At 33.5% G+C, this 20,411-nt stretch overlaps 2 protein-coding genes across 2 annotated transcripts in view; both read left to right on the top strand.

The window, feature by feature from the left end:
* The window catches only part of LOC134842792 (ATP-dependent 6-phosphofructokinase, muscle type-like), a 480,347-nt gene that overhangs the window by 41,647 nt on the left and 418,289 nt on the right, over positions 1 to 20,411 (top strand). The gene's annotated exons all lie outside the window — the stretch shown is intronic.
* Positions 8,463 to 10,714, top strand: LOC134842037 (uncharacterized). Its single transcript, XM_063858188.1, has 2 exons — positions 8,463 to 9,179; positions 9,659 to 10,714. Exons 1-2 carry the CDS (start codon positions 9,057 to 9,059, stop codon positions 10,439 to 10,441), a joined length of 906 nt encoding a protein of 301 aa, XP_063714258.1. The 5' UTR covers positions 8,463 to 9,056; the 3' UTR covers positions 10,442 to 10,714.

The following is a 20,411-nucleotide window of genomic DNA, read 5'->3' as shown; positions in this document are numbered from 1 at the left end:
TGCGTCAAGACTCTATTTTGAGAATTTGTTCTATGCTGCAGAAAATGGCCACAAACTTCTATGCTTGAAAAAACGGTCACAACCGACAGCTAGATTTTTTATAACCATTTCGGTGCAAAAGTTTTTCGTTGCGCGATCCGCCCTCAAGTTAAAACGCCTAAATTAAAAATTGAATTAAGGTTGGTCACTCAAATATAGAATATGGTAAGTTATCACCAAAGGTGTGTGTGAAACATTAACGTTTAGTTTTCATGCTAACTGAGCTAAGAATAAAAAAAGTCGGAGCAATCGAAAATAGCTAGTGAGTGATTGCCAGTGAAACTGTGTTCTCTTTTTTTGACAATTAAAAGATTGCAGTTGTTTTATTAAATTATAATTATAAGACTGCAGTCCTGACCAATCTGACATTTTTATAGCAATGTGTTAAAGTATAAAACAACTGCAATCTTTCGGTTTTCAAGAAAAGAGAGAAAGACAGATACATCAAGATCGGGAAACTAGTTCCTACCTTGATAATTTCACTGTTATTCGCTCACTATCACTGGCCAAACTTCGTGTTATTGAGTTGGGCTAAATTTTGGCAAATTGGGTTTTAAACGACATCGGACCTCTAAAAACGTTTTTGAGTTGTTTGCTGTGGCATTAGATTTTGTATTTTCAATCACAATGCAGTTTTTCATGACGTTATTCCAGAGTCGAATTAAGTGCTGCTGAGACAAAATTCATCATGGTCTCATGTTACAAAATAGGAGAAAAGAAATTTTCGTTTTTTATATCAGAAGAAAGAACATCCTTAGCTGAAGAAAAAACATCCGTAATTCCGGCAGCTCTTTTTATGCACATGTCAATGTTGCGCAGTTTTTCTAGTCTGCTTCAATTTTAGTGGTTTACTTTTTCACTTTTCTTAACGAAAAATTGGCATATGTTTGTGTTGTATATTTTCGAGTAAAAAATTATTGACTAATATAACATTTCAGATTTTAACTAGCAGAAATATGAATATTTTCGAGATTTTGGTAAAAATTGGCTATTTTTTGCTTTCTGAGCTACTGAATTGAAGGAGCTCAATTTTGCAATACTTATTAAACTTTTTCTAAAACGAAAAACTGGGGCAAAATTGTTCTAAATTGAATGTACTTTTTATACTAAGTCGATTGTTACGGTAGTAGTTCAAAGAGAGGGGGGGTGTGGACGCGGACGCCCCCCCCCCTCAGGGATTCGACCCCCTGCCGACTCAAAGGGTCCCTCCTTAGTACAATTTTGAGATATCCATATTTGGTGAAGGACCCTAAAAATTTTGTAAAAGCGCCTATGTATATTAACTTTGAGGGTGGAGCGCGCGCCGAAAAATGAAATTTTTTGGTCGAAATTTTCCAAAAATTGCCTAAAAACTCCTGTTGGGCAGTTTTAAAAAATTTTGCCTGCGGCGCACAAAATTTCACCAAAAAGGGGTCTTTTTAGTACTTTGGGGGAGCTCGTTTTTTGAAAATCCGCCCCCCCCCTCGAGAAAACCCTAGATCCGCCCTTGCGTCATGACTCTATTTTGAGAATTTGTTCTATGGTGCAGAAAATGGCCACAAATTTCTATGCTTGAAAAAACGGCCACAACCGACAGCTAGATTTTTTATAAACATTTCGGTGCAAAAGTTTTTCGTTGCGCGATCCGCCCTCAAGTTAAAACGCCTAAATTAAGAATTGAATTAAGGTTGGTCACTCAAATATAGAATATGGTAAGTTATCACCAAAGGTGTGTGTGAAACATTAACGTATAGTTTTCATGCTAACTGAGCTAAGAACAAAAAAAGTCGGAACAATCGAAAATAGCTAGTGAGTGATTGCCAGTGAAACTGTGTTCTCTTTTTTTGACAATTAAAAGATTGCAGTTGTTTTATTAAATTATAATTATAAGACTGCAGTCCTGACCAATCTGACATTTTTATAGCAATGTGTTAAAGTATAAAACAACTGCAATCTTTCGGTTTTCAAGAAAAGAGAGAAAGACAGTTACATCAAGATCGGGAAACTAGTTCCTACCTTGATAATTTCACTGTTATTTGCTCACTATCACTGGCCAAACTTCGTGTTATTGAGTTAGGCTAAATTTTGGCAAATTGGGTTTTAAACGACATCGGACCTCTAAAAACGTTTTTGAGTTGTTTGCTGTGGCATTAGATTTTGTATTTTCAATCACAATGCATTTTTTCATGACGTTATTCCAGAGTCGAATTAAGTGCTGCTGAGACAAAATTCATCATGGTCTCATGTTACAAAATAGGAGAAAAGAAATTTTCGTTTTTTATATCAGAAGAAAGAACATTCTTAGCTGAAGAAAAAACATCCGTAATTCCGGCAGCTCTTTTTATGCACATGTCAATGTTGCGCAGTTTTTCTAGTCTGCTTCAATTTTAGTGGTTTACTTTTTCACTTTTCTTAACGAAAAATTGGCATATGTTTGTGTTCTATATTTTCGAGTAAAAAATTATTGACTAATATAACATTTCAGATTTTAACTAGCAGAAATATGAATATTTTCGAGATTTTGGTAAAAATTGGCTATTTTTTGCTTTCTGAGCTACTGAATTGAAGGAGCTCAATTTTGCAAGACTTATTAAACTTTTTCTAAAACGAAAAACTGGGGCAAAATTGTTCTAAATTGAATGTACTTTTGATACTAATTCAATTGTTACGGTAGTAGTTCAAAAACAAGTAAACAAAAACGGCGAAATTCTATAGCAAAGAGGACATAAAAAGTATTGTTACGATGCTTCTATAACAACATAAAAAACGAACTCAGATCATACGTGACTCTTATGTTTTTATCACTAATTAGTGAGAAGCCAGGAGCAAAAAATTAGACGATAAAGTTTTTTCATAATCACAGATGTTTCGCAGGGAAATTACCATACTCCCTCTAAAATAAAAAAGATAGTATAGCCTACTCTAAAATTTGAGAATAGTTTTTTATCAAGCGCAGATATCTTAAAGGCAGGCGTTATCAAACTGGAATATATATATTTTTTCCGGGTTAACAACTTGTTCAACAGAATCGCTTGAATCATTTTTATCTTGATTCATAATGAATTCAAATTGCGTAGATTTAGCCTGGTGGTAACGAATACGGCTGGGTCGTTAAAAGTATTGTTTTTTTTTGTCTGACCAGAAACAGTTTTTTTAAATTGAAAATCTTGCTTTTGTACAAAATGAAGGTCTATAGGTAGTCTGCTTATGCTTTAAGGGCTTGGTTGCCACATGGTAGAATTGATTTTTTTGTACGCAATTTTCAATATACTTACTTCAGTGTTTTGGAATATTCCTGCAATTTTTGATTTTACTAGCTTTGACTTGTTATATTTTGCTGTTTTTGGCTTATTTTTGCTGAAAAACTTTCGGCTGATATTTACTTCAAATGCTTTCGGCATATATTTAATGGACTTAGTGACCTATTTTGGGTTCATTTCAAAGGAAGCATAAGTTTTATGTTTCATCCCAGATCGCGCAAAATGCTAAAAAAAAATTTACAATAGAGTTTATAATTGAAAGTTTTTCATGACAACAGTTTTGTTTTCGGTTCTAGGGAAACTATTCAAGTTTTGTCGGCTCAGTTGTCACTTTTCAATTATTATTTGAATTTTCAATAATTGCTGTCGATTGTGTTCCTGGAAATTTTTCGCAACTAAAGTATGATTCCAGACAAGATTCTAATTTTTTTATGTCGTGGTTTTTGAAATGTTATTTTTTGGACGTGGCTTTCTTTTCCTGTCTGCTAGCTTACACTGCTATACTGCTATTTGTATGTTGTATCGCAAGTGGTGCGAAGCTCTGCTTTGCCTCTGTGTATGATTTCATCATCAGTGTAAAGTTAGAAACAAATTATTAAATGATAAAATTTCTCAATCACTCGTAGTTTTTTGTGTCACTAGAGTTTCATTGAATGTTTTGCAGATCTTTTACTCAGAAAATGTTTTACTCAGAAGATGTTTTACTCAGAAGATGTTTTACTCAGAAGATGTTTTACTCAGAAGAACATTACCATACTCCATTTGTAATTAAAATACTTAATTCAGCGAGCGTACTGCAAAACTAGCATGTTACAAAATAGGAGTATGAAAAACTTTATATTTTCAAATCACGGTTAAAAAAAAACATCAATAGTTCCGATACATTTTTTTGTTGTGCGGTTGTTCCTATCTGCTTTGTCTTTAGTTTTTTTCGTTTTTTCCCACCCAAATCATGGCAAGCCTGCTGTACAATTTTTGAGCGCATAATTGTACCCCATACTAAATGATTGTTAAGCGTAAAATTTAAGATTTTAACGAGCATAAATCTTATTTTTTGAAATTCTGGTCAAAAAATGCTGTTTTTTTTTTGCTTTCCGAGCTAATGAAACGAAGCTTTTCAATTTTGCGTGACTTATAGAAGTTCCTTCCGGGTATGAAAACTGGGGCAAAATTGTTCAAAACCGACTGTACTTACTTAAAACTACTGTAATCAAAGGCAGTTGTTTTTTTTAGAAATTCGAAAAATATGTACAAAAGCGCTAAATTCTAGAGCACAAAGAACATTTCAAAAAAAATATGGTAATAATTGCTTCTAAATCAACATAAAAATCATTAAAATCAAAAGTGACTCTTACGCTTCCATGGTCAGTCATTGTGAAGCCTGAAACAAAATATTAAATTGTAAGGTTATTTTACAATCAATCGTATTTATTTTTTCTCACTGAAATCACATTGAATTAATTGTACATCTTTTGACATAAAAAAGAGAAAATTTTAAGCACGTTACTACACTCATTTTTAACAAAAAATAACTGATTTAGCGCATTCCAAGTAAAATAGAATGGTTTTCCAACAATTTAGGCCTCTCAAAATGGTTCTATATAATTGACTGTGGTATTAAATTAAAAATGTGTTGTTTTTTTCTCTAATTTTTTTGTAGTCTTTTCAGTTTTGTAGTCTGTTTCAATTTTGGTTTTAATTTTTCACCTTTTTGTAACAACAATTTTTGTTGTTTTTTTTTGAAGAAAAAAATCATCAAATGATTGCCTAATGTAAAAATGAATATTCTACTGAGCAGTATTTTTTGGGCTTCTGGAGAATAAAGGCTATTTTTTGCTTTCTGAGGTACTGAACTAACGGGTTCAATTTTGCAAGATCTATTAAATTTTCTTCAAAGTCTGAAATATGGGACAAATTTTGTTCAAAATTGACTATACCTCTGTTACTACTGCGGCTGTTTTGGTAGAATTTTGAAGAAAAACATACAAAAAGGGTTAAATTAGAAAGCATAGCGGACATTTCAAAAAACTATTACTAGACTGCTTCTAAAACTCAGATTATTAGCGACTAGCATGCTTTCATCGATATATAGTGTGAAACCAGAAACAAATTTTTTCAATCATTCGTAGTTACTTTGTGTCACTGGACTGACTTTGCAGATGATTGACATCGAAACTTTCAAGGAAAATACTACACTCCATTTGCTATATAAAATAAATAGTATAGCCAACTCCGAAAATATAGAATGCTTTTTCAACAGTTTTAGGCGTCTTATGATTATTTCTAGATGATCAACTGTGGTACACAATCACCAAAATTGTTGTTGTTTTTCGGTGATTTAGTTTTTCACAATGTTATCTCGGTATATAACTTTTTGCAGCTGAGACAAAAAATAATATTGTCTCATGTTACAAAATAGAATACTAGGAGACATTTTGATCTTGTTTCCGATATGTTGTATAAATACGTCATTGTTGTGCAGTTTTTCTGGTCTGCTTCAATTCTAGTTTTCTACATTTTCTTTTTTTTTTTTTAAAAATGGCAAGTGTTTCTTTTGTTTACTTTTGTCTGAAAAGTTTGCCTTATTTAAAATTTAAGATTTAAATGAGCAGAAATATATAACGTTTTGAGCTTTTTGTGGCTATTTTTCGCTTTCTGAGCTACTGAACTGAAGAAAATCAATCTAGCAAGACTAATTAAACTTTCTTCCAATCTTAAAAACTGGAGCAAAAGTTGTTTAAAACTGACTGTATTTTTGCTATTAAATGCGTTTGTTTTTGTAGAAGCTGTTAAAAGATGTACAAAAAGCGCTGAAGTCTAGAGCAAGGAAGACATTTCAAAAAATTATGATTAAATTGTTTCAAGAGCAACATAAAAATGAGCTCATATCTTTTCTTTTCATGACTCTTATCTTTTCATCGCCATTAAATGTGAAGCTAGACAAAAACTTTTAAATGACCAGGTTTTTTCAATCACTCTAATTCATTTTGTGTCACAGGAAAAACACTGAATTTTTTGCAGATTCTTCACGGAGAAAAATTAAAGAACAAAACCACACTCAATTTGTAATATAAAGCAGTTGACATAGCGTACAACAAAAATATAGAATGATTTTGCAACAATTTCAGGCCTCTATGACTGTGTCTAGGTGATCGACTGTTGTAATAAATCAAAAAATTTGTTTTTTTTTCTATGATTTAGTTTTCCACAATACATTTTCAGTTTTGAAACATCTGCAGCAACCAATAAAAGACTCTGTTTGGTAACCAATCGAAGATTGGGAATTTATGTCCAAAAACAATCTATGGCTGAAAAAACAACATCATTAATTCAAATTTTAAAATTTTGTGCCTTTCTTTTTGTCTCTTATTTTTCTAAGAAGTTTTTCTGGCAAGTTTTTTATGCAGTGATTAATTCTGAGGTGTATATGAAATTTGAAAACATAGAAAACTGCTCACATCAGGTCCTGAACATAACAGCTGCCTCTTGAGCTCTAAAGAAAAGTGTTCGCTTCAAAACATTATGATATATTTCTCAAAAATATGAAACTACGCTATCAAACTACGCTAACTGTAACCAAAGTACAAGCAAACTACGCTTCCACAGTGTAGAAAACTACGAGAGACACAAAGTTTTGAAAACCGCAAAGTTTGTTGTTTGCTAGTCCTGGTGGCACCGCGCGCTCATGCGTATCAAAATAGCGCTAGAAACCCTAATCGAATTAAAAAAAGAGATCTCGACCTCATTACCAATTGTAAATCGAGCAGGTACTTTTTTATTCCTCCTAACTAATACACTCCCTGATGTTATTATTAATGATATGTAAACATGGAGCGACAGAAATTTATGAAAATAATTAAGCTTTGACAAATTGTTCACAATTTTGAATGACATAACTATTGACTTCTGGCACCTGAACGAGGATAACTTAATACTGTTAAACAAGACATCTTCGATAAAAATCAAGAAATGTATCGCGCATTAATTATCCCAAATTGGCCAAATTGATACAATATAAAACCCTCTTAATTTAACAAAAAAATAATCCCAGTTGAAATAAATATATTTTTAAATTTATGCCCTAGACAATAATAGCTTTCGGTTGATATGCAAAAGTTAGGTCTAAAATTTTAGTTAAAAAATGGAAGTTTGTTTGAATAAAAAAAACATGCCGAGCATAAATATCCCTCCTTTGCTTTGAAAGTCGGAACCATAATAAAAGATCAACTTATTTCAGCGCCATTAAACAAATGGTAATCTTGAATTTTCCAACAGATTTTTTCATTATTTCAAATCGGGGCCAATAATCATGCGAAGATTGCGTGTTTCAAGAATAATATTCCATCATTCAATGTAAGATTAGATTTAGAATTGTGGACTTCGGATTGTCAAACTAATTGTTCCGACTTTCGAAGAAAACTGAATATTTATGCTTGGTGTGGTTTTTTTATTCAGTCAATTTTCGGCAATCTAACTAATAGTTTTTAACAAACAATTTTTTATACTCCATGGAGAATATTCAATCGCTAAAACCAAATATAAAAAGATATTTTACCTCCAAGCAGTTTTTGCAAAGTTCTAGGAGTTTGAAAATTGCCAATTTGGCCTTGTTCTGGACAAATTTATGCGCGTTTTGAAAATTTTATGTTGAGAACGTAACAGCTATTACTTATGCGTGGCGAACTAACCCGCACAACAAAATTGTTCCAAATTGAATTGAGGCTGGCTAAATGGTCGTGTTAATTTCGTACAACTCAAATTCATCCACTTGGTTTTTGATTTTGTCCAAACTTGATAGTTTTTCAATCCTTTCTTTACCCAAAAACTATTCGATATGGATTAAGAGGCAGTCGGAACATTCAGGGCATTGCCCTTGTATAAAAGTACTATTGTTAAGATCGAGTTAGGATTGCTCTAGCGCGCCAAAAATTTCCGCTTTCAACAAGGCTTTGCACAAAACTCTGCACTTTGCAAACTTTCCGCTGCCAACAAGATCATGGCACGGTAACAATATATGACAATGTGACAGAAAAAAAATCAAATTTTCGTTGTCTCGTTTCTGGCCTGATATTTATTGACTATGTTCACATAATATGATTACAAATATATATAGCCTGACCTCATAGTCATATTTTTCTCGGCCGCTTTCTCAATTTAGTTGGTATATTTTGTTAGCAAAACAGCCTCCAACTCAGCTATATAGAATGCGTTTTACATATTTACTTAAAATCTATACGCCAACACAAAGTGCATTCTATACTAAAACCAACATAAAATCAAAACTCAGATTATTTTATTATTCGCTCGTTCAGTTTGGTAATTTCTGTAATATTTTGTTACCAGGTTTAAATACTTCAGTTTTATTACTCTTATTTACAGCAAATACAGTCGCAAGAGAATTGCAAGAATAAAATAGGTAGCGAAACCAGAAAACATAGAACTAAGAGCGAGAAAAAATCTACAAAACGTGAGAACTCCTGCTGTCTTTGACTTCTGAAGACCCTGATTCACCTGCAGAAGTTTTTCCTATATATTTAAATGTATACTTTGAACAGAATTACATCCATCAACTCTTTACTGATTGACTTATTAGGTTTATTAGGCTTATTATCATTATTACGATTATAAACTATCAAAACTTCATTCGGGTTACTTCGGGTTGATATTAGTTAGACTTTTTTTTACTATTTGATTGGTGTTAATCCACTAATTTCCTAAATCTCCCTGCTTCAATTTGAAAGTATAACCTGCTCGACTTCATTTTTACATTGCTACTCCATGAACGAAATTATGGAGAAGGTTCCTTTTTGGGCAACTCATTCGGAGCCTGGCCATCAGTCATCATCGAGCACATTCCAACAGCAAAAATGGTTCGCTCATTCATACTCGGAACCTATAAAGGTGAGGCTTCATTTTCTTGTGCTATTGTTGTAGCGTTTTTAGGTCGGCCCAATTAGCCCGGAAGATAAGAGCAAACTGTTTTACAAAAAAAAGGATCTCATTATGGGAAAAGTTTTCTGCGTTTTTGGCGCGGATTCTTCCTTTTTGGGCGCGGATTCTTCCTCAAAATGCGTTTTTGGCGCGGATTCTTCCTCAAAATTAGTATATTTGACGCCAACGGAAAAATTAAGGATGATTGATCAAAAATTGATGCCAGATATTCCTTAAAATAGTACCAAAGGGTTGTCCACTTAGGTAGTCAAGGGGTCGACTCCCTAGAAGGGAGCGTCCACCCCACGCTTCCCTTAAATTCGCTCCTGGATTCAGCAAATACATTAAAGGCTTAAATTATGTTGAAAAGTTTTTTTCAAGTTTGAACAGCGCTTGGAAAGGGGTTCTGTAAATTACTTAACTGAATACCACTATCTGATTTTTTTTAGTTTGACTGGAATCAGGTGTATTGCCAAAAGAATGGTCAAAACAGGGAACAGCCAGAGCGCATGGATTGTTCTGGGAACGTTTGCTCTCAAGAAAGTTTGCTCTCAACGAATCAGCGCAAGGAACTCGACTCAGCTGGAGTTGAGCAACAAGAGAGCGTTGAATCAATTTTGGACCAAATTAAAGCAGGCAAACTTGAAGCAAGCACTCCAATTCTGACTAGTGTGTGCACTAAGAAAAACTTGATTTGCATCAAGGCGGAGCAGGTCAAATTACTTCAACGGTTCGCAGAAGATATGGAAGGGAAAAAAGGGTTCGAGACATTGAGAACTCGTCCTGTTAATCTCTTGGTCGCAGGCACGAAAGGAAAATCTTCTGGAGAAGCTGTGAATTATGGCAAAAACGACGATTGTCTCAATTGCGAAGTGGTTGTGAAAGTGTTTCTGAATGGTGCTAGAAGTGAGGTTGGGAAGTCTGTGTCTGTGTGTGTATCAGTTGTGAACAGAGACGATGACAAACAGAATGTTCTAGAAGGTGATGACAAGCAGCATGTTCCAGAAAATCGGAAGCTAGTTGTCTCGATTTATCTGAAACATCCCAACAAGGAGAAGCCTTACAGGAAAGACTTCACGATGGATTTCTGTCCTAAACTGGAGGAGAGAGAAAAGGGACTGTTAAAGCTCATTTCGAAAGAGAAACTGGACGACTACCTTGCAGATGACGGTTCGGTCACTTTCGGTGTGTCTGTGATTCTATTAGGATCAAACGCCCACACCGAGGAGTGATTGTTGCCGCAATTATGCCAAACAAAAATCTTTCAAATGAAAAAAGAATTGTCATTTTGATAACTATCGACCTCCCCTATAGTACCTAGTGAACAACTTCCCACTCGCAAGAACGATTTCAAGTTGAACACATGCAAACTTGTCACAAAGGGGGTAGTTTGTTCATAACTAACAAGGTCCAAATATCGATTATTTGAAAATGAAATGGAAAATTAAAAAAATGTGTACAATTTTGCCTAGCGTTAGTGGAAAATATATGCTTCAACAATTCAATCTGGTTCAAATTTTCTAAGAAAGCAATCCGGAAAGCTCAGTTGCTCAGAAATTAAATAGGGTAGACAGTTACTTTTATGAAATACCCGTAGCCATGAAGTAATTCACGACGTTGAGGCAGCTATATGTAGCTTACTAGTTGATGGCATTTTTTGATTCAGTACAAGATGGTCGAAATTAAAAAAAAATGTTTTGTGAATGTTTCAGGGGACAGTCAAAAAAATTTGAAACACTACGAAAGTTGATATAAATTTTCCTTAAAAGCACCTTAAGTTAGGTTAACTGTTAAGGCAAAAAGGTCTCACCTTAAGTAAACCTCAAGCCACCTCAACTACGGTCTTAACTCAGCTCAATTGTACTTTACAACTTGTAGGGGAACTACCTTAGTTTTTACCTTAGGTCAACCCAAGTTTATTTAAAAAAACAACATTAAGCCACCTAAACGAATACCTTAGCGTACCTCAACTTTACATAAAAACTTGAGGAGGAGTTACCTTGAACTTTATCTCAAGTTACTTGAAATTTACCTTTCAACTGCAGATTAATCTCAATAGTTAAGCAAAAAAATTTTAAGGGTGAGTTGAAGTAAACACAAGGTAAAAGCCACCTCATGTTTTAAGATTTGACTGCAGTATCAACATTTTAGTCCTTGCTTTTACAAATTGACGCATAGGCGAAGCTGTGCTTCACACCATTTGCGATACAAAACAGGAAGCCGCTAACTTTAAAAAAAAATGGAAATGAAAATAGAAAATGTCAAAAAATTAGATCTATCAAAAAAAATTTAACACACACACACAAAGTGAGGTACAATATAAGGCCGTTTAGACGATATAATATTGGCCGAAATCTGTCACACCGAAAAAAATGGGAAAAAAATTGCTATGAAAAACTTGAACAATAATATAACAATTTTTGCTACTCAGAAGTGAGCATAAAAATTATGTTTCCATAAAGACCATTTGAAAAAGCTCACTAAGTTGATGAAACTTTAACGGATATCAATTAGGCAGAAAAAAAATAATAACACTAAAATTAAATACACTGTAAATTGCGTATAGCAAAAAACAACAATTTTACGATTTGGCGACTAAACAGTCAAAACAAAAGCAGACAAATAATAGGCTGAAGTTTTGTTTTTGCAACCGAATTTTTACCGTTTGAAAAAAATAGGTGCTGTCAGATTCAAACCCATGACCTTTGCGGTCCCAGGCGTGCTCCTTACCACCAGACCAGATTTGCTGGAGACGGAAAAATGTTGTATTCATTTTAACTTGAATTTAAATGTACCATTTCTAGTTATGACGATTCTGCGAACAAAGTTATTTACGGGAAAAGTTTTTAGTGCCGATTGCAGTACCCCTGCTTATTGCAAGGGTAACTATGTTTCCAAAAATTCCATGTTTTGCTTCTAATGGTTTTGAAAGAGATCTAAAGGTTTTCGATTTTGCCTTGATTCAAAAAGACACCTCCCAAATAATTTTTCAATTTCCCGAAATTTATCATAACCTCATTAGGTTAATTTTATTTTCTTAAGGTAAAGGTAGCTCAAGTAATTTTAAGGTAAATGAGGTAAGCTATCATTTTGTCTTAATTTGAGTTACTTAAAGTAAGCTTACCGCATTATAGAACATCATAATGGACCTAAAAAATTTAGGGGATAACTTTTCGTAGAAATGAATTAGGAATGCACAATCAATTAGGGCCATAATTTTTGAACAAATTACTTCTGAGCAGTATTTTTTTAAGGGGATGGAATATTTCCAACCTAAAATTTTGTAGAAATAATATCGACCTTTTTGTTGTTTGAAGCATTTTCACTCTAAGAAGTACTGTTAAGGCAATTATTTGATAGCGTGTAGCAGTAACTTAACTGCATAGTACGCAGCCGTCAGATTACTCAGCTTAGCGCTAGCAAGTTATTCTAAACTAAACATTGCGCGTTTGATAGCCGCCAGCTTGTCTACAAATAAACAAGTCATAAAAGTCGAAACATAGGTCGAGCACAGTTGAAACATACCCATTTCTAGACAACCACAGTCAAAACATAGCTGGAACATAGACGGATTATACCTGACTCCGATCGAGAAAGTCGAAACATAGATCGGTTACAGTCGAAGCATAGGTCGAGCACAGTCGAACATAGGTCGATCACAGTCGAAACATGGTTCAAACACAGGCGGAGACATAAGTCGAGCACCGTTAAAGAAAGCGACCAAAGTCGAAACATACAAAAGTTTGGTCAAGATTGTTGAAATATACCGATTTTTGATCGAAAAAATTGAAACAAAAATTGAGCACTTCGACCCGCGAAACCGGTAGGAAGCATTTTCACTCTAAGAAGTACTGTTAAGGCAATTATTTGATAGCGTGTAGCAGTAACTTAACTGCATAGTACGCAGCCGTCAGATTACTCAGCTTAGCGCTAGCAAGTTATTCTAAACTAAACATTGCGCGTTTGATAGCCGCCAGCTTGTCTACAAATAAACAAGTCATAAAAGTCGAAACATAGGTCGAGCACAGTTGAAACATACCCATTTCTAGACAACCACAGTCAAAACATAGCTGGAACATAGACGGATTATACCTGACTCCGATCGAGAAAGTCGAAACATAGATCGGTTACAGTCGAAGCATAGGTCGAGCACAGTCGAACATAGGTCGATCACAGTCGAAACATGGTTCAAACACAGGCGGAGACATAAGTCGAGCACCGTTAAAGAAAGCGACCAATCATTTGAGCTCAGGTAGTTTTTTTTAACTAGACAGACATTGACTTTTAACTTTCCATTGTCGCCAGAGTACTTGATATTAGACTAAAATCAAATTTAAGCTCACAGTTTTGTGATCTAGAGAGTTGAACTAATCCTTACTCATCCCATTTTTAGTCACGTTGCTTGAAACGAATCTGAGAAGGATCAAATTCTTTTCAATTTTGGTCGAAAAATTCGAAACATATCTATGCAGAGTCGAACAAATAAACTTTTGTCGCCGAAGTCAGTCGAAAAAGTCGGAACATATCTGAGTTGTGTCGAACAAAGTCAAACTCTTTTTTTTGGGGGTCGAGAAAGGCAAAACATACCAAATTTAGGTAGAGAAAGTCGAAACATACAAAAGTTTGGTCAAGATTGTTGAAATATACCGATTTTTGATCGAAAAAATTGAAACAAAAATTGAGCACTTCGACCCGCGAAACCGGTAGGAAAGGGTTTCGAAGTTTGACAATCCACCTTACGGTGGTTCAAAAAAGGGCGATATGCAAATTAGAGTTACCTACAAAAATGTCTCAGGATGGTTCTTTTATGGTTCCAAAATGACTTTTTTCGTTTTATGATTAAGTGTCACAATACTTACAAAAAGTTTGAAGAAATCAAAGTTATTAAAACATTATCAATATAAATATTAAATCCAAATAAAACAAGAAAAAATATATACTAATGGGGGAGTCGTGGTGAAGTGGTTACTTCTCCGCCTCTTAATTGAAAGTTCGGATGTTCGAGACCCACCATGAGTGGTGCTCTTTGCTTGAAGGTCAGGCAACGTTGCCCAACCAAAATATTACATGTAGTTCATGAGCAGCGGCACAACAGCAGTTTGTAATGATGAGCTGTACAGCTCGTATGTTGGTCCTTTCCCTCGTGGATAAACGCTCTTAAAAATACAGATATGAGATCAAGTAATTCGATTTGCGTTTACGAAAATTCAAACCAATAGTTAATTGTTGTCTGTAAACATTTTTCACATCCGATAACAGCTCAATATTTTCTTTACTCTCATATTGCTGTTTTGCGTGTCTCGTAGACTCCAATTCTTAACATGGTCTAACATGGTTGCTACAAAAATAAATTTTTGGGCTGCATTTTTTGTTCAAATTTTTTTTGTGATTTGTAGCATTTTAGGAATAGATATTTGCTCTATGGGCTTTACTTATCTTCAATTCGAAATTCCGGAAATATCTTAGGTTGCAGAAAAATTTAGGTAGCAAAATAGGCAAATATAGCAAACTTATACCATAATTTTGGTGCCCTATCAAGAGTGCCGTAAATTCTTATCAACACAAAGCAATCAAATGAAAAAACTTTGAAATCAAGAAGTTTACTACCAGCAACAATCAAAGCAAAAACCAGTTTACCAAATTATCATAAAGTACTAACGCATCATAATTTTAAAAAATCATAATTTATCACAAAACCCGAACGCACCATAATAAACAAACAAATTTCCTAATTTTTCATAATTTCCTAACACATCATAAATTTTGGAAAATGAGCAAAATTTTGGCCGATTGATTTTCAAAATTTTGAGCAAAAGGTTTGAAAGAAGCTAGAAGATTCCAGCTCCAGTTCGTTTCCGACGTTCTGAAATCCTCTTTCACTTTCGGCACTTTTGTATTCGACCCACTTGAACTCTTCAACAACCCGTATTTTAGCACGAAAAAACTCCACAGAAACACTTTGTCTTCATTTTAAAAAACTACCAAATAGCTTCTTCAAGGTTACCAATTTTCGTCATTGCTTACATTTTTGAAATACTTCCAGGAAAAGCGTTAAAAAAATGAAATCAACACAAAATTACCTTGATAGCCGGTTGCTAAGCAAGTAGCAAAGAACGTTCCGACCACATTCACAAACAGTGAGACGTTTTTTTTCATCAAATGAGGGTCGTTTTCTGTGCGTGGTACGAAGAAAAAAAAAGGTACAGACGCGTATAAAATTAGCGTTATAGGAATAACCAAAAAAATCTTTGTCATAAATAAATAGAAAACAAAAAAGAATAAAAATCGAGCAAAATTTTTTCTAAAATTTTTGAAAAAAAAAAAATATTTTTTAATTATTAATTTTTAATAATATTAATTTTTCCAATCGGTAACTGGAATTTTTTCTCGTAAACAAATTTTCTTAAAAACCTAGGCAAGCTTCACTTTCCATTGCACTCGACCTTTTTGGTGTCGCCTTTGCACCTTGAATTTTTTTTTTTAGTTGTTTTTTTATGCTGTAAGCAAGTGCTGTTCATTGTAATTTCAGGAGTACTTGAAACCTCCCAAAGTTTTTTAACAGTAAATCAATTTTTTGGGGCAACTGGTGTCTAGTAAAAGATTGTCGGCTTTGTTTCCGTTTTGTAAGTTTTGTTGTCTTGCTTAGCATCTTTGTCCTGAATTCTTGCTTGATAAAAACAGGTGTTGTGAAACTAAATGGGATTGGTTTTTTCAATTTTTCTTTTTTCTGAAAAACTATTCTTCGATGTTCAAAAACAGCGGTGTTAATGGAAAAACTGTGTGCTCTCCTGTGTGCCTGAGTACTCTCTAAGAATTTTTCTTCTACTCCTCTGTCTACAGCCTTCGATATACTCTGTGGAGAGAATAGTTGATCCATAAATATGTATATTTTTTCGTTTTCTCAAAAACTACCCTCCCAAATCTGAGATTTTGGCTGCAATAAAAAAAATTTGAAAAGCTACTCTGCATGAACGGCTACGCCCAATTTTTTTTTGAACTTGAGCCATGGCCCGCGGAATAATTCGATTTTTGGACCGTTTTTTCTAAGAATTACTCGCCCAAATCTCATTTTTGGGTTCATTCATAATTTCAAGTTGCGTAAATTCCTTCTGCATAAACGACCACAACGAAATTTTACACAAAAAACTATGACTCTCGGAAATGTCAGTTTTTCGATTTGTTGGCCGTTTTTTTCTAATTTTTAGATTTTTTGGAGTTTTGGATTTCTCTACCCAATTATGAATTTATAAGTTGAACCGAGATTTAAAACGATGATTCTTCAAAACAATTAAAACGATGATTTTTGGAAATTGCAATTTTTCAATTTGTTAAACGTGTTTGGATTTTTATCGATAACTATCTTGGCAAATCTGATGTCATAGGTTTAATTTAAACAACAGGTTATCGAAAACCTATTTCTAAAATTGGTTACGTCTTTTTTTATTTAAGAAAAAAATTAAGACTCTCAAACAAGTGAAATAAATTAAGACTCTCAAACAAGTCAAAATTTAGAAACTTTTGATCGTTTCTTGGAAACGTTTTGGCTTGACTCTAAAACTACCATGCCAATTTTCAATTTAAGTGTTCAATCGAGAAGCTGGTTTTGGTAATCTTTTCTATTTTAGCGGCCTCGGCCTGATTTTTACAGAAAAATGTTATGGATTTCGGCAAAGTCAACTTTATGAATTTTGGCCAGTTTTTTAGAAACTTTCGGAAAAGTCAACTTTTTGAATTTTGGACATTTTTTTCGAAAATTTTCGAAATATCTTGAAATTTACAAAACTGAAATGCAAATTTAGATTTGAAGAGCCGGTTGCTTTAATGTTTCCCACAGAAGCGGTGATTCCTTTATACTTTGTAAGAGAATTGGTATGTCATTGGGAAATTTCCAAAGTGTTCACGCTTCTCAGTTACTTTAGGCAAAGTCTAATTTTTGAAATTACGCTTTTCGTTCTCAATCAGTATTACAAATTCAAAAAATATCAGACAAGTTATTCCAGCTTTATAGTTTTACAAAAATTTTGGTTCATCTAGTCTTTTCTCAACACTTTTATTTGGACTTATGTCTTTCATATTTGTTTTGCATCATAAGTGGTTGTATCGCAAGTGAAGCTCCGTTTCGCCTCTGTGTTAGGAAGCTTTTATTGTCAAACAAATGCTATATGAATACTACAACACCTATTTTGTAGGCTAGTAATTTCCAGTTTTGTTAGCCTGAACACCAGTTTTTACATATCGGTTTTTACTCGATCGCTTAACCTTAAATCTCTCGAAAAAAGAAAAATCAATTTGAAACAACCGAAGACAAAGTTTCATCCCGTTTTCAATGATTATAACAGACCGAAACAGCCGATGGTTAATGTTCTAATTTTTCTAATATTTTTTTTCCATATTTTCTAGTTGGTAGGTAAATGTCGGGGTCAATTTGGAGAAAATATGGAAAAACAGGTGAAATTAGTGAAATTAGGGGCTTTTTAGTGCTATGGGGGAGCTCGGATAATCAATTTGGTCGACCTAAAAAAAACTCCTACAAGGAGAAAAGATTAAACTTTAATTGAGCAAAAATATAGTGTTCGTATTTCGTTGACACACATTGAAAAACTTTTTAGTTGCGTTGCATTTAATCCCCATGTCGTTTAGTGTCACGAATCAGGCGAAGCTTGGTTGTACAAAATTTGGCCAGGCTGTTTCTTATCTAAAATTTGTACAAACTTTACAATTTTTTGGGCCGTGATTGAAACATCACCTAGGAAATTTTATGACATTAATTTTTAAAATATGTTAGGTTATTTATTGCAGTTTAAATGATTTTTTTTTGACAAAACACCCTTTGAAAAAACTACCGCCCAACGTACACTAATTTCTTCTATGATGAGTCATTCAAAAAAACTTTGAAAACTACTACTTACTTATCCGGAAATTTAAAATTGTTAAGTTGCTCGAAAAACGAGAAAAATTTGATGCTGTGTTAAAAGGTTTACTTCTAATCGGAAAACTGTGGGCCATCATTTGAACATTTTATTTGTTAATTTTTTGTTTGAATATGTCTTTTTTGGACTTAAGTGCCAGAAATAAAGTAAATTAGCTCAAAACTTGACAGCATGAAAAACCCCATTTATTTTTATAGAGGTAAATTTTTAAGTATATATGCTGCCAAAACATAAAAAGGAAACAAAAACTTACTTATAAGGAGAGGTTTGATCCGGCAAATAATTAACGAAAAAAATACCGTACATTCAGGAACCTCATCAAGGTTGTGTACCTATATTTAGATAGTTTTTAGAATCATTAGAATAATTTTAGAATAACCGACAGTTTTATTATGTTTTTGGATTCCAGATTTCTACAAACTCAAAATTGTGCGCCAATCCAGTGCACAGTTTGGCCTCGTAATGAAAAAAAAAAAACAATAAACAACCTGGGAAAATTTTAGCAATCTCCTGAAATATCGTTACTTTAATTTCCAAACAATTGGATATACTTACACAATAACCCATGTGGCCAAGAAAAATACTTAACTATTCTAACTTAAAATTGCCGTTTAAATTTTTTTTGATCCTGATGAGTTGTTGAACTTTGTTATTTTGGCTTTAACAAATTGATGAAGAATTTCAAATATACAAATAAACTCACCAAAAAAGCTAAAATGCAATAACTGCGCGGTGTGAAAAAATTAAATTCCATCAAATTCAATTGTCTAAGTCTTATGAAAACATTGCAACCATGTGAAAGTTTTAGGCCGTTCTCGTGTAAGAAATCAAATCTAAAAACTCCTTTTAATGCTTTTTAGTTTTATTTGATGATTAAATACCATTGATTGTTTTTGAAAACTATTAATGCGTATTCAATGATTTTAGGGCAGCAGAACGAACCAGCTAAAAAAAGATAAACTAGCAGTCTGTTGTGAAGCAATTCGTAAATGACTATAACAGTTACAAAAAATGCTCTACAAGAGACCTCTATTTTTTTCGCGATTACTAGCAATACGCAATTTATAAGCCAGCTGAGAAAAAAGAACAGCTTGAAACTTCACTTCATTAGTCACTCTTGCCTTTGAAAACATTGAAGCTCATTTAAAATAACCAATTGACTTATTTTGGGAATATATTTTTGCTCAGGGCAAAATTTACTTACCCAGCATCAAGAATAAATAAATTAGAGCTTCGGAACAACATTTTAACAAGCAGAGTACTGTATTGTTGTTCCGACTTTCGATACAACTTTCGTTCCGACTTTCGACGGAATATTTGTGCTCGGGGTGGGTTTTTTTTTCTTCAGACAAATTTCGACTTTTTAACTAGCCATATTTGACGGAATTTTTTTATATCATTCGAAAGGTATTGTTTTCTTGAGCTCAAATTTGAAAAAATATTTCTCCAGTGATCTTTTTTCGTAAAGTTATGGGGGTTTAAAGATTGCCATTTTGGCCAATTTGGGACAATTAACGTGCGATATATTTCGCGCTATTAACGCGTAAGCGGAGAGTTAATCCGTCTTAGAAATCGTTCCAAGTTGGTTTAACGAAGCTTATTTGCCATAGTTGATTTGTTATAAGTAGCAAAATCTATCCTTTTGTACTTTATATGGCGTGTGGCGGGTTGATTTTTATTTAAAAAAAATTCAAATTTTAGAAAAAAAATTTTTCATTTTGTTTTATTACATTTAATTTTAAATGTTATTACTGCTCCATAAACCTTAATAGGCAGTCGGAACATTCCGGGCTTCGCCCTGATACGAGAATTCTTGTTGTTCCGACTTTCGATACGAAAGTAACGGAATATTTGTGCTCGGGGTGGATTTTTTTTCTTCAGACAAATTTCGACTTTTTAACTAGCCAGTTTTGACGGAATTTTTTTTATATCATTCGAAAGGTATTGTTGTCCTGATCTCAAATTTGAAAAGATATTTTACCTGTGATCATTTTTCGTAAAGTTATGAGGGTTTGAAGATTGCCATTTTGGCCAATTTTGGACAATTAACACGCGATATATTTCGCGCTATTAACGCGTAAGCGGAGAGTTAATCCGTCTTAGAAATCGTTCCAAATTAGTTGAAAGAAGCTTATTTGCTTTAATTGATTTGTTACAAGGAGCGAAATCTATCCTTTTGTATTTTAAATGGCGTGTGGGGGGATGATTTTCATTTAAAAAATTTCAAATTTTAGAAAAAAAATTTTTCATTTTGTTTTATTACATTTAATTT

This window comes from Symsagittifera roscoffensis, chromosome 3 (genome assembly GCF_963678635.1).
Source record: "Symsagittifera roscoffensis chromosome 3, txSymRosc1.1, whole genome shotgun sequence".
NCBI classification, from domain to species: domain Eukaryota; kingdom Metazoa; phylum Xenacoelomorpha; order Acoela; family Convolutidae; genus Symsagittifera; species Symsagittifera roscoffensis.
The sequence above is the reverse complement of the archived record's forward strand: the minus strand, read 5'-3'. Positions and strand labels throughout refer to the sequence as shown.

Coding starts and splice junctions, on each gene's coding strand:
- LOC134842037 (XM_063858188.1), top strand. CDS start 9,057: ATGAACGAAATTATGGAGAAGGTTCCTTTTTGGGCAACTCATTCGGAG. Junction 9,180..9,658: donor CATACTCGGAACCTATAAAG/GTGAGGCTTCAT, acceptor GATTTTTTTTAG/TTTGACTGGAATCAGGTGTA.